Source organism: Phragmites australis, chromosome 9 (assembly GCF_958298935.1).
Source record: "Phragmites australis chromosome 9, lpPhrAust1.1, whole genome shotgun sequence".
Lineage (NCBI taxonomy): Eukaryota > Viridiplantae > Streptophyta > Magnoliopsida > Poales > Poaceae > Phragmites > Phragmites australis.
In genome coordinates, this window is record NC_084929.1 from 5,465,932 (window position 1) to 5,480,788 (window position 14,857).

Here is a 14,857-nt window from a genome sequence, read left to right on the forward strand (position 1 = left end):
CACGCATTAAAACTGTACATACATACTTCAGTTTTACAGTATTCACACCTATTCTTGGATCGAGTTTCAACCACCACGACGCTTCTATCCTTGTAATATCCTGAGCCGTTGGATGTAAGTTGTGGACAACATATATATATATATATATATATATATATATATATATAGGACACCTATTTCATACTCCTAGGAGTATATATATATATATATATATATTTATTTACATTTTCAGTTGTGTGTCACACATGCGACAAGACACTAGTTTCGTACGGTCTTGAAACATCGCTGTAGGCCGTCCCGTACAGCTTGTTTCCTCTCTTACATTCTGCCCTCAATCCAAGCTATATAGATTCTCAGGATTCTGGTCTTTCATCTGTAGCTGGATTACCCCTTGGGTTGGGATAACTTGAATCTGTTTTGTTTAGTTTTTCACTAAGCAATTGCCTTGATTACTTATCAAATCAAAATCACATTCTTAAATAACTTTGCTACTGTTACGGTATAGCAGTTGTCCCAGAAAAAGGTAGATAAAGACTGTAAGATCTTAAAAACTCTAGAGCCTTTCAAACGACCATCCTTCATATACCGTTACGGTTTACAGTACTGTTCTTTTTTTTTCTTTTTGACAAGCACAGGTTCACACAATTTGCCAACATGTCTATATGTGAAACCAGGCAGGGGGGCAAAATTGTAACGCACATCTCTAAGCAAACATCGGAGTTACACACAGGAAACTATACATTGGAAAACTATCACACACAGACGCACAAGCAAGACCGTACACACAGATAAGCCATTTCAAGTTTGCTCCGATTTTGTTCTGGTCACTTGGTTGAACTGCCATCAGCGACCGCTTGCACTTTCTTCTCAAGCTCAGGTTTGTTAGCACCGACGAGCTTGTCGACTTGCTGCCCATTCTTAAGGAAGAAGAAAGTTGGGGTTGCGCGGATATCCCATGATGAGCTGAAATCCTGTACATAAACACAAATAGAATCTGATCAATCCTGGAAGCACCAGGGCAAACATGCAGTCCCTCACAGATTATAACTTTTGAACTTGCTAAGCATGGAGCTGACCTGACAGGATGACAGTATGCTTCAGCTAATAGGAGTAAACAGGCATGTACTACATATCTATTTGCTTATTTTTAACAAACAAAAATGCTACAGCAGAAACTACAGCTATAAGTGGCTACCCCCACACGCAGCTTTGTTTAACAAGCAGCACCCTTCCTTTCTTTTCAAATGCTTCCTCAGTCAACCAGCAGCTTATTCGATTGATAAGATGCTTTGGATCATCACCACAGGTTTAGAACTCATTTGCAAGATTGATGTTGCATAGCTTAGAATCTTGGCCAGAAGAAAAATGTGACTGGATGGCATTATCCAAGTCAACATTCAAGATTTTGACGCTCATGTGGATGGCAATTAAGGAGAATTTCATAGGGAAGACCGGAACACTTAGGGTACACCAAGATCCTGCAGTGTGTTATTCAACACGGCTGAGACTTACACCAATTTGCTTATGATGCCTTTAATCTTGTCTTGTTAATTAACCCTTAACAAATGAAGTTTGCGTTAAATGCTAACAGGATCAACTGACAAACAACGTTATTTATCAGATTAACAGCATCAGAGACAACCATGTTCTTAAATTCAAGAAGAATCTGAAGTGATGTATATTTCAAAGGATTGATCAACACGAGTAAGATTGAGCTTACCATTAGGTCATCGACATCTATCATCAAGAACATGAGTTGAGGGTAAGTCTTTGACATTTCAGCATAGATAGGTGCAATGACGCGGCATGGCCCGCACCAGGAAGCGCTGAAATTTGCCACAACCTACAAGAGAAATCGAGAAGTATAACAGATAAATGTACAGATGTTAAAAGGTGAATCCTCATGTATCGGTTGACGGTTCACAACTTCAGACAGCTAGGTGGACTTTCAAGAGAATTAAGAGCTAAGGGGTATCAAAAAAAAAAAAAGTTCAAGACCACCATACAACAGTTCTTACAGATGCTAATATTGTCCATTTTATTGAACAAGGACCGTGCATGTAGAGTCCTATTACAAAAATCTGCAAAAACTTCAAGCCCTCCAGCATATTATTGGGTTTCAAGCTGACACATCCTCATATTTTCATACAAGTTTTTCAGCCAAAAATTTAACGAGATGAATCGGCAAATCATGTTAATGGTTAAGACAACAAAAGCTGGCAGCAAATCACTTTCCGTAGACAATTTGTGACCTGTAACTGGTTATATTATGAGCTTCATTGCCCCCATCAAGATTTCAGTTTCTGATTCTCATAGTATAATTGCATAAGTGTTTTTTGCAATTTCCCCTTTTATTAAAGAATTAGGCATGGTAGTAAGCAGGTTATGTATACTGATTTTTTGAACCTATTAGATCCATATCATTGCATTCACAATGCACACTGAAGGATTTAAACACCAAGTAATACAAATACATAACAAACATCACAAGAAGCAAAAGATTTCTCTGGTCCCTCAATCAGATTGCCAGTTCACTTACAATTTTCCCATCTCTGTTTGCTTCTGCAATCTTCTGATCCCAGTTCTCTTTGCTTGTAATAATATGCACATTTCCACCTTTGAAATCAAGCTTTTCTTCCTCATCGCGATGTGCCTGACCAAAAGAACAAAAAAATGCACACTCAAGATTATCATCCATGAAATATATTAAAAAAATATATCTGAATTGAACATTATTCCAGAAGGCTCGGCTCACCTTCCCCACACAGCATCCCATTGTAAACTTCAATCAGCAAGGCCAGCACACCAGTGAACAAAATGCTGCCTAAACAATGGCAGACCAGTCAATATCTATATAAACAAAATGCATTTTCTGCATCTAGAAAAATATGGACACGTTCTTGGAACATTAGATTTCATGGGGGAGAGAATTTCTCATCTTGTACTCTTGTTGCATCAAGTGACATCAAACAAAAGAAATTTTGAGCACACATGCCAGTGGCAAACTCCCACCATAGCTATGGTCCCAACAATACAGAAACAGTCCAATCACTCTGATGCCTCTCTTGCCCATGATCACTCAGAGACAGATAAACTGTTCGAATGGCAACAGATATACTACCGGTGCCTCCCAAAACTATGTGTATCTATTTCAAGCTTCAACACACCTTCAACGAACAAATCAAGCAAGCCAAACCCGGCCAGCCCCTGCTTATAGAAGTATAAAAGCTTGAGAGCCTGATAAACAGCCTAATCTAGAATAATCTCATCATCATTATGACCTTCACCAGTGACTGTAAATGTCTCAGCAATCAGCCCCCGGGTGCTATTCTTGTCCCAATCCATCCCAACTAAATCCCAAAAACTACCATCGCGACGATAAACAAGTTATTATGTCGCCCCTCTTTTTCTTGTTGCACGAAACACCCGCAATTACCCATGGAATAGGAGATAAGAGTCGAGTAATCGACACCGACTAGCTCGCATGAACCCTACCCCCACGGAATCCAACAACCCAAGAGCATCGACGAAGAAAAAAATATTTCTTCTTCCGAAGCAGTAACGTTTCCAAATGGATCCGCAAGGACCGCGTCGGGAACCGTCGGAACGGACCGAGTGAGAGAGGAACCGAGCAAGATTCACCTGGGATCGTTTCAAGGGGACCCCAGCTGCCGCCTGCGGCCGCAGAGCCGACGGACGGAGGAGACCGCGACGCTGGATCTCCGCGCGCGCAACCGAGAAAACCTGATTCGATCGACGGCACCAGCCTCAACCCTCCCTCGCCACCGCCGTGCTGTTTGGTTCTTGGATGAACGGAGGAGTAAAAATCTGAAGAGTTTGATGCCGCTGGGGATGAGGAGGGGGAAAGGGAAAGGGAAAGGGGGCGGACGTGGAAATATTATGCAGCTCGTGTTTCTTTCTGAAGACGAGGCGACGACGACGACGGCGACGGCGACGACGACAACGACCCGCGGCCGCCGCCCGCTTGGATGGTTCCAGCCAGCTTCCCACGTGAGTCCGTGACCCGACCCGACCCGACCCACGTGAGCTCGTTTCCGTCCGGGCAAATTGCAACTCAGAAAAAGAAAATTATATTTGCGTGGGGCGTTTTTTTTTCCCTGGTGACAATTTTGTAGAAAACTGTTCATGTGGACTTCTTTTTTAGATGTTTTTCATATGGACTTCTTTTGCGAATGTTGGTCCCCGTGCAAGTGTACAATTAAATCCTCAAAAAATTGTAGAATTATTATTGTGAGGTATATATGTACAACTGAATTTTTTCGCACTTGAAAGAAAAGTTGCATGGTATCAAATTTTCTCGCTCTTAAATTTGAAAAACTATGCCTGGTAGGCAAAAGGTGGTGGTATATTGTGGATGCGACTGGCACATGAATGTCCGATCCGAGTGCTAGTTTGGACGGTCGATTGCCCATCCAGTTTGGCGTAATAAAACAATAGCACACATTATATTTTTCTTAATGAGCTTTTGCAGTAGATTCCTGAAATCTCTTGTGCAGCATTTTGGCGATATTATTTGCAAAGTTGCAGGCAACTTGCGCAGCAAATGGCTAAGAACTTAGGAAACTTTTTATAAAAATTCCATCGTGTCTGAAATTGACAAGCTCACTAATTTCTCAAGTAATACAATGCACTAGATAAAAGAGCCATTTTTTCATCTATAGGGTGTACTACAACATTTATAAATAGTAGTTACAATATTTTTTTAACATGAATGCAAAAATAGATTACACCATTTGAGACTTGGGCATAGTGACGCAAAAAAAAAAAAAAACCATTACAACAAGGATCTTCTTTGAAACTTGATTTTGGTTACTCTTTGAACCTTGTGTGAAAACTATGTGAAAGTAAAATCTATTATGAATCTTCTGTGTGATTTCGTTGCTTAGTCTCTGTGACAAAACAAAACATCTCATACAAACATTACAGTTTTCAATGGAGCCAAATTGATCAACATCTTAGTGGAACCTGGGAGGTATATCTTGGTGGAACCTGGGAGGTATATGCCCCTCCCCTAAGAACATTGAAAAGTAGAAAAAGACATTTTAAAAACTAGAAACTTAGCTTCTATTGTCTTGTCGATTTCCAACTTTTACAACAAATACTGCCAAAAATAAAAACAATAGCACGCATGATATTTTTCTTAATGAGACTTTGTAGTAGATTCTTGAATTCTCTTGTGCAACATTTTGGCAATATTATTTGCAAAGTTGCAAACAACTTGTGCAACAAATGGCTAAGAACTTGGGAAACTGTTTTTATAAAAAAATATCATCATGTTTGGAAATGTTGACAAGCTCATTAACTTCTAAGTAATCCAATGCTCTAGATAAAAGAACCAATTTTTTCCATCTATAGGGTGTTCTACAACATTAAAAAATACTAGTTACAATATTTTTTAACACGAATGCAAAAATGTATTATAGCATTTGAGACTTGGGGTATGGTGGTGCAAATAAAATATAACAACACAAATATTCTTTGAAACATGATTTTGGTTTACTCTTTGAACTTTACGCGAAACCTGTGTGAAAGTAAAATATGTTATGAATCTTCTATGGGATTCCATTGCTTAGTCTCTCTCTCACAAAATAAAACATCTCACACAAATGTAGCAGTTTACAGTAAAGCCAAATCGGCCAACATCATGGTAAAACCTAGAGCCATTTGCCCCTCCACTGAGAACATTAAAACTAGAAGCGTAGCTACTACTATCTTGTCGATTTCTAACTTTTACAACAAATACTTTTGAAAATAAAAACACAGTTGCCACCATGAAGGAGAACTTGAACCACGCTGCCACCGGATTGGTGATGTTCTCATCGAGGATAAGATACAGGGAGATGTACCTCGGGCTCCTCATCATGGCAGCATCGGGGTGGTACTCAATTCGCCACTGATGGCCACCCACGGTGAACAGGCCAGACATTGTGGTTGTGATCTCTCAACATATTCTTAAAATCTTAACTAATTATCATTACACTCGAATTACATAACTACAACTCAACACATACTCCCTCGAGGCATGTAGCATTTCTCATCAATATGTATACATTTGTAGAAGTGATCATGCTGACTTCATTTAGCTAGCCTTGGACATGTGTATGGCTATGCATAGAAGCTTGGAGGTAGAACATGAGCAGTGCAGTTTACGTAGCTGAATAACCATAGTGACAATGTATTCACGGCTGACACGTTGTATCAAGTACATATACCATGGGTGTCTCTATCGATGTACATTCTCTATCACCAACAGGCATGAGGAGGGCGAATCCAGCGCAAATTGTTAGGGGGCCGAGGCTTAAGTACTAATAGTATCATTATTGGTACAAACATGACTGCATAACTGTGTTGCCGCATGTCTAGTGTATATTCACAGGCAGACAGGCTTACAGTCGCAGCGTATTTAGCAAATTACCAATCCCAATCTGCATATGAGCTAGAATTGCTAAACTGATCGAAGAAATTTTATACCTTCTATTATTTTCTCATTTTGTTGTTTCTAAAAGGATAATAATATCGTTTAGATGGGGTGAATAGATGTTTTTTTAAAAAAATTGTCTCTTTTATTGTTGATCTAAACTTGCTGTGAAAAATAAACTAACAAATTTTTATGAGTGAAAATCCTAAATATGCTAGACTCAACTAAGTACATAATCACCTAAATAAAATATAGAAGTTACGATCATAGGTTGATAAAGATTATTCAAAATTAGTAAAAGATATGAAAAAAAAACTTTAGTTAAAATCATAAAAACACTGTTTACCCGAGATTCTAAGTTGACTCGGATACTTCGAGTTTAGATCTGATTATACATAATCCAAACCTTCTGGGTTAAATTCGGAACTTCTGGGTTCAACAGAGAATGAACTGAACTGAAATTAAAGGACGCATAAGGAGTTTTAGCTCAAACCAAATGAAGTTGTGTGTTCCAAATGATGATTCCAATTAGATCCACGGAGAACCTACAATCAATTTCATACGAGCAAGTAGATCGAACAATATGCATAAATGTTGAACAATAACTCAAGAACATGAAAACAAGATTGAAGACACAAGATTTATTTCTCAAAGTTCGGACACCTCCTCTAGAGGTTCCTACATCTCCGTTGAGGGGCTCGGTCACACTTGAGCCGGAACTCTCTTAACCATTTTCCTCTCCAAGCTCGACCACACTTGAGCTTGGGTTTTCACTTTTGATTTCTTCCTTTCTGGAGGCGAAATCGAAGCATTTATAAACTTCCTACGGCACACCACAACCTTGGGTGCTCGCCGGTGACGCCTAGCCACTTAGGAGCTCAAAGCTCCAAGAGTAACAAACGCGATGATGCACTTCTTGCCGATGAACTCGAGTGCTCAAGATGGGAGATACGCTCACTAGCACTCAAACTTGCAATCTCTCAACTCAACTCACTTTTCTTCTCAAATCACACACTAGATTATAGTGGGAGTGAGTTCTTTTGGCTCTAGAAAGTTTTTCTTTCGTGCCCGAGCAGCAGCAAACAAGGGTGAAGGTGAGGGTTATTTATATCATTCCCCCCAAAACTAGCCGTTACACAGTTTTTTTAACTGACCCGGAGTATCCATGTCAATCTGGAGTCTGTGGATTGACACTAGAACGCATAACCGAGAGCTCTGACCGGAGTACAACTCGGAGGGTTCGGACAACTACCAGAACCTAGAGTCTCCGAGTCAACCTGGAGTATTCGGGTGAAACACTTAGGCTTTAATAGACCACTCGGTTCAGAGCTAAACCTGGAGTTTCCTGCCAACCCGGAGTATCCGAGTTAGCTCGAAGTATCCGATTTCAGCACAACTGACACATTGAAAACGGCGATAACTTTTGATCACGCAGTCCGATTTTGACGATTTTGGACTCTACGAAAAACTTATTTAGAGGGTTACACATCCCAACTGAATTCATGATCCCAAACATATTTGATCAAACTAGGAACACTCCGAAACCTAATTTGGGCACTTTCACACTTTTCGCACCGGATTCCTAAAGCGAACTCTCACTTTGGGTTGATTAGAAACTCCTAAGCACTAAGACACGATAAATAGCTCACGTTGCATCCCTCTTAATAGTGTGTTATAACTATACTCAATTTCAAAGATAAAACATATTTGAATCATATTGAGCCTTTGAATATCTTCAAGTACCACTTTTTTCCTTTAAACTTAGAGGGTTGCCAACTTTTATATCGTTATCACTCCATATCTTCTTGATTTTTTATGTGATTGATATGAATCACTAGTAGCTTCATATGACCTCGCACGGTATAGGTGCAAAGCATTCACTCGCTCTTCACCACCGCCTTAGTCCTTCAGCACCAAGTCATTTGTTTGCCCTTCATCACGGATGGCCCATCGTAGCCGAGTCTTGCTTGCCCTTCTGCATCTTACTATAGAAAAACCACTTTGTATTCGACATCTTCAAGGAATTCACTTTATCATATATAGAGTCCAATCTAGTTCGCCACTCTTGGCATATTGTATTTCAATTCAACTTATGTCTTCTTATGGATCCTAACCCCAACTCACTCTCAAGCACAAAGCACATAGATTAGTACATAAAACTATTGATAATGACATACATTTATTTACTTGATATTAACAAGTAACTTAGCATTCACGTTTATCGCCAATCTTATATGAGTTTTTCTTTCTTCTTATGAGCATCACTAAGAGCTCATTCATCTTGATGCATATGTCTCCTCCATGCACTACATATGCAACAATGCAACAACTTACTAACAAACTCAATAACATTGTTAGTCTGTAGCTATTATCATTAATTACCAAAACCACATATAAGGGCTAGATACACTTTTAGTTCTGCACGATTGCAAGTCTTCACTTAAGACCTTGTTGCAGCCTGCACATGCCTATTAAGCACCGCATCCTTGCACGCTAAGCCATCGACTGCGCCCCTATGAGCTGTCGTGCCCTTGGGCCCATGTGCCGTCATGCCCTTGCACGTCGTGTTGCCGATTGTGCGCCGCTGCACCCCTGGGCCCTTGCGCCGTCGTGCCCCTGCATGTCAGGCCTCCGATTGTGCCCCTACGCACCGCCACACCCTAGGGCCCTACGTCGACGCGCCGCACCGCGCCCGCCTACACTGAACGCCCTACGCTCATGCTGTCCTCGCCGAGTCATTGGTTATTGGGGAATTAGGGATTCACGAGGCGTTGTCGACAAGAAGATGGGCTGGGGCTCTAGGCGACTGGCGGTTAGGCCCGTGCTGGTCTGTTGGTTATCGACGCAAACAACATATCATAGGTTGCATCATCATGGGTTGCTGAGATAAGAAGTTGAGTTCAGCTCTGAACTGGACAAGCGTCTGGCAGGCTCATATTCTCCTTCCTAGACTATAGGGGCATCGAGCTCTTCAGGACCCTAGACCTCATACCTCAGGTAACTGATTCCATAGCAAAGATTTGAAGGGGACCAGCTGGCTAGGGGGCTCCTAGGGTGTGCTTGCCAGTAGGGGGCTTGAGCCCCCTCTGCCCCCCTCCCGAAGATCCACCCCTAGGCATGAGCTAGCAACGAGAGTCACATATGAAAGCACCTTCAAATCGATTATCGATTATCCAAGTTACATTTATGCATCCTGCTACATGTTAGATTAATAGCATGATATGCACCAATTTACAGAAGACAGTTACCGAGAAGGCATAGTGTTGGAGCAATCAGTGGCGGGCCCAGGTTTTTCAACTTGGGTGCACATACCTGTTGCGCTCGTACCATCACCGTAGTCGTTGTCGTGCCCCACCTCACTCGTGCCCGCGCCGTAGCCACCGCCACTGCCCTCCTAGCTCGCACTCACGCCCTGCCTTGTGGCCCTGCCTCGCTCGCACCTGCGCCACCCGTCAGGCCATGCCCTTGAGTAGGCCCGCCCTTGGGAGCAATGACCAGCACATGCAAGAATACCATTGCAGCAATATACACTTACCTAGTATGGGGGAATTAGAGACAATGCAGGCCAGGTCTCTTAGTTACTGCTAGGGTACGAGGGATATTTTTTTTGAAAGAGTGAATGTCATAAAACTACATTATGATTATCAAAGTTATTATAAAACTATATTTTTTTCTCCTATTTTATAAAACTACAATTACTTTGCATCACTTTATTACAAAACTATACTTTTTTTGTTTAAATATCACAAAACTACACTTTTCCCTCCTATTTTATAACACCATATTTATTTTGCATCATTTTATCGCAAAATTATACTTATGTTACTATAAACAGATCTAACAAGATGAGTCCACGTATCATACTTACATGCTTCAGCCCTCACTATTTGCTAACATGGCCGATTACGTCATGTCACAATTGCTCATCAAGTTAGAAGATCCTATGTGGCATTTTAACTCATTCTCTTGGAAATTACTGATCTGTCGTAAGTTTAATTTCTAGACGTGAAAAAATAGTGCTGGTGAGGGTTGGCATGGCACTATTTTGACAACAACATCATTTGAACGGTTAAATGGTGCTATGCCAATCCCACCGACATCAATTTTTCGCAAAGGAATTTAACTCGTTTTGGATCGGTAACCCAACACCGTGAAGCCCAATTTGCTATGCTTACAGGGGCTTTCCACCGGGCCGAACACCGTGATGCCCAATTTGCAATTCTTACAGGGGCTTTTCCACTGGGCCGAACGCCGTGAAGCCCAATTTGCTAGTCACGCATGCCGTGACGCACAAGACCCACGGCGGCACGGCCCCATTCCGCGTCCGCGTGATCTATATAACCCGCCTCCGAGCGTCCCCCAAGCCCTAGTCGCGCCCCTCCTTCGTTCCTCGCCGCCGCCGTCGCCATGGGGAGAAGTAAGCTCGCGTTTCCGATTCTTCTCATCCATACCCTTTACTGTTGATCGTGTCCTTGCGATTTTTGATGCAGCCCCTTGTTTTGAATAGCCCACCCCCCCTGCGAATCTCGATTAGATCCGCCGTAGTTCGTAGTTGTGCGAAATCTGTATGATTCCGTGGAGCTGATTGCACGCGCTTGGTAGTATTTCTAGTTTGTTGTTCCGTGGTGATTAGTAGAACTAGCGGGGATACCTGTTATCTGATCAGACAATTTGTGGTTATCTAGTATCACCTGCTCATTTGCTAGACTACCTACATCGTAGAAGGAGCAGAAGTGCAGGGCTTTGGGTACTTGAATGTGCAGAATTCCTGTGTTCGTTCGTACGGTAGTTTGTGTGTAGTCTATTTGGAAATGATGTTGCTCATAGTTTGTAACAACCACTTTCAGACTTTAGGATCTGTGTGGCTAATGGTAGAACGAAGGTGTTACTTGATTCACTGTGAGTAGTTGAATCTTGTGTTGGTTAGGGTTAACGCTTGTGGCTTAAACAAGGGTATGCTGTCCATAGTAAAAATCATGTGGTTGGTCGTAAGTCCCAGTGGATGTGTAACTTTGTATTCATGGCTTTAGCCTTTCCTTGTTCTTGGCTAGTTATGGAAATGGTAGTGGATTTTGTATCTTCATGATCATGTTTGTAGTGATATTATGTTTGCCATAATCAACAGTGTAGTGCAATCTGACTAGAAGGCATGCTTATTCTGCATGTTTCCTCTGAGAACTGTATATACTGTGTAAATTATACTAGTAGTTTTTTCTTTTAGTTTGGATTGATATTAACATATCATCGAGTTCCATTCTACGCAGCTTGTTGAATTGAATATTTTTTTTTGTATCTTTAACTGTCTCATTCCTGTATTTTTTGTTGTATCTTTAACCATCTTTCATATCTGTAAGTCTTCAATTGTTAATATCGAGCTTTTATGTTTTTGAAACTTTGGTCAGGACCTGCGAGGTGCTATCGCCAGATCAAGAACAAGCCGTACCCCAAGTCCAGGTACTGCCGTGGTGTCCCTGATCCCAAGATCAGGATCTACGATGTTGGAATGAAGAGGAAGGGAGTTGATGAGTTCCCCTATTGTGTGCACCTTGTCTCTTGGGAGAAGGAGAATGTCTCCAGCGAGGCTCTTGAGGCTGCCCGTATCGCGTGCAACAAGTACATGACCAAGTCTGCAGGAAAGGATGCCTTCCACCTTAGGGTCCGGGTTCACCCATTCCATGTGCTCCGTATCAACAAGATGCTTTCGTGTGCCGGGGCTGATAGGCTCCAGACTGGAATGAGGGGTGCCTTTGGCAAGCCACAGGGAACCTGCGCTAGGGTTGACATTGGCCAGGTCCTCCTTTCTGTGCGCTGCAAGGACAACAATGCTGTCCATGCCAGTGAAGCTCTGCGTCGTGCCAAGTTCAAGTTCCCTGGCCGCCAAAAGATCATTGAGAGCAGAAAGTGGTGAGTGACATTGAAATTCTTTCAAGCTATTGAACCTTATCATCGTCTATGTCTCTAATTGCTGAGACGTCCTGCTTGCATCAAGTATTTTGTGTGATGTTTTTTTCTTTCTAATTTACACTTCCTTCTTCAGGGGCTTCACCAAGTTCAGCCGTGCTGATTACCTGAAGTACAAGAGTGAGGGTAGAATTACGCCTGATGGTGTCAACGCGAAGGTATATTTAATTTTACTTAGCTTCTGTTTATGTGTAGATGTGTTATATGTTTCATAATTAGTTTTATCTATGGTAGTTATAATGTTTCTTGGCCACTAATGTCTAGTTGTATCAGCACCTTTTTCTTAAGGTAGGTATAATTTTTCTTAACCACTTGGTATATCTAGCTGTGTGAGCATGTTTTAGACATGGTAGTTATACTTTTTCTTAGCCACTGTTTATGCCTACATGTTTGAGCACGTTTCTATCACATGCCTCTTGTACTATATTCGATTGATCATCTCAAGAACAATGTACTGCAGTGTGCATAATCTAATTTCATTTTATTTTACCCTTGTGCAGCTGCTTGGTAACCATGGCCGACTTGAGAAGCGCGCCCCTGGCAAGGCTTTCCTTGAGGCCGTCGCCTAAGCTGCCTAGACTTCTACAGCGGGATCGCTATTCCGAACCGTTTTGCTTTAGCCAACCTTATTTTACTTTTTCTGTAATCTGGACTCCAATTGTTTGTGGTATTACAGTGCCTTGTCTGAACCTACCTATCTTGTGTTGAACATCGTTGTGCATGGAGTTAGATATCTTTGCATCAAGTATTTTGGTTCTGAATCTATGTTTATGTGGTTGATTGTTGGACGTGTTCATCACTTGCCTTATGTTGTTAAAGGGCGTGTTTGGTTGGCTTGCCTCGCTTGGCAAGGATAGCCTTGCCAGTGTCCGAGCGGTTTTTGGCTCGCCTGGCGACGACCAAGTGTCCGATCTCTTACCTAGCCAGGCAAGGCAAGCGGCGGCAAGGGATAAACACGCCCAAAGTTTGTATGTTCATGGTGCTATATGTTTGGCTTGTATATATGCCCATTCCACTGGTTCCAGATTTGACGAATGGTCCGGTTCTAGGATAGGGTTTTGTTACATTGGATTTTGTGCCATTGGCTTGGTCATCATCGCTATGTTGTGCTTTGTCCACGAGTTGCAGGAGCAGTCGTAGGGCTACAGCAACGGTATGTGGGTATTGCAACAATGGCGAATCTTGGTTGCCCCCAAGTCACTTGCTATGATCGCAGAGACCGGAGGGAAGAGAGATCGGTTCAAAATTAGTCCTTTCAGCACCTAATAGAAAATTGCCTATATTGAAGGAAAAAAAAACTTATAAAGTGCACGGTGACACCTCTTTTTAAGCAACCATGTAAGCATCTTCGATGTACACGACCTTCTTCCGGATGCTTACACCATGAATTCCATCTATATGAACTCATGCACGTATATTCAATTTGTTAGGGTGGTATGGTGCGCGTCATCTCTATGAGCTGCTTATTTAATGGTTAAGGAGGGCCAAATAACATAGGGAAATTCAGATTTTTGCCACGTCTAAATTTGACACTCCGTATTTTTGACATTCATAGTCCTATATACTATAGATACTCTGTTTACAAACACTTACGCGGTGGTCGACATGGTCTTCGACACAAATTTAGCCATCTATTTCTATCGTCATACATTTCTCCTAATAAAATTATAGAAGTGTGAAAGCACTTTTCCAAACAAAGACTTTTACGTTTTCAACTTTAATATTAAAAAATAAGGATGCCTAGGGTCACTCTGATCACTCACTTAAATTTTCTTCATCATTGTCCCACCTCGGCTTCTCCTCTAGTGCTGGCAAGCTGAGCTCTCACCCTACCCCTATCCCCTCCTTCGTTTCCTCCGGCGAGCTTCTCCACTGCACCCTTACCCTTACCTCTCGTGTCACTAGTTGCCACGCTAACTAGTCTTCTACGGGTCATCGATTGGATGCCCACACCCGACCTTGCCTACCATCGATCCTCTACCATTGTGGCCGGTGGCGCCTCTGGCTATCCTTCTAAACCTAGGGAGAGGATGAACCTTAGACCTAAGCCCGTCTCCCCGAACTTTAATGAAGTGGGCGGATATGATAAAGTCACCTTTGGTGATAACTTAAAAGCAAATGTGGTAGGTTTGGGTAAGGTGACAATCTCCGATGTACTTTTAGTTAAGTCTCTTAGTTTTAATTTACTTTCTGTAGCTCAATTATGTGATTTAGGCTTCACATGCTTATTTAGTGATGTTGATGTTATCATTACTAGCAAGAAGCATAATGATATAATCTTTAAAGGCTTTAGATATGGACATATATATCTTGTGGATTTTTCATCTAATAAAACTAGCTTGACAACGTGCCTCTTCTCCAAGACATCTTTAGGTTAGCTTTGGTATCGACGACTTGCTTATATTAGAATGAGCCCACTCAAGAAGGCATTCAAGAACGGAATGGTGGTCAGGTTGA

At 41.8% G+C, this 14,857-nt stretch overlaps 2 protein-coding genes across 2 annotated transcripts; one reads left to right on the plus strand and one right to left on the minus strand.

Annotated features, from left to right (window-relative positions):
* Positions 1-561: 561 nt before the first annotated feature.
* On the minus strand, positions 562-4,030 carry LOC133928526 (thioredoxin H4-2-like). Its single transcript, XM_062374882.1, has 5 exons — positions 3,643-4,030; positions 2,756-2,824; positions 2,540-2,653; positions 1,721-1,843; positions 562-971 (listed from the first exon to the last, which is right to left on the minus strand). The coding sequence occupies exons 2-5, from the start codon at positions 2,774-2,776 to the stop codon at positions 825-827; spliced, it is 405 nt and encodes a 134-aa protein (XP_062230866.1). The 5' UTR covers positions 2,777-2,824; positions 3,643-4,030; the 3' UTR covers positions 562-824.
* Positions 4,031-10,758: 6,728 nt separating this feature from the next.
* LOC133928527 (large ribosomal subunit protein uL16) lies at positions 10,759-13,157 on the plus strand. Its single transcript, XM_062374883.1, has 4 exons — positions 10,759-10,856; positions 11,842-12,343; positions 12,477-12,558; positions 12,901-13,157. Exons 1-4 carry the CDS (start codon positions 10,847-10,849, stop codon positions 12,967-12,969), a joined length of 663 nt encoding a protein of 220 aa, XP_062230867.1. The 5' UTR covers positions 10,759-10,846; the 3' UTR covers positions 12,970-13,157.
* The last annotated feature ends 1,700 nt before the right edge of the window (positions 13,158-14,857 follow it).

Bases quoted from the DNA above. Each gene is read 5' to 3' on its own strand.
- LOC133928526 (XM_062374882.1), bottom strand. From the start codon at position 2,776: ATGGGATGCTGTGTGGGGAAG. The intron at 2,654-2,755 runs GTGAGCCGAGCC...TCTTTTGGTCAG, and splicing joins TGGGATGCTGTGTGGGGAAG to GCACATCGCGATGAGGAAGA. The intron at 1,844-2,539 runs GTAAGTGAACTG...TTTCTCTTGTAG, and splicing joins CAAACAGAGATGGGAAAATT to GTTGTGGCAAATTTCAGCGC.
- LOC133928527 (XM_062374883.1), top strand. The intron at 12,344-12,476 runs GTGAGTGACATT...TTCCTTCTTCAG, and splicing joins ATCATTGAGAGCAGAAAGTG to GGGCTTCACCAAGTTCAGCC. The intron at 12,559-12,900 runs GTATATTTAATT...ACCCTTGTGCAG, and splicing joins CTGATGGTGTCAACGCGAAG to CTGCTTGGTAACCATGGCCG.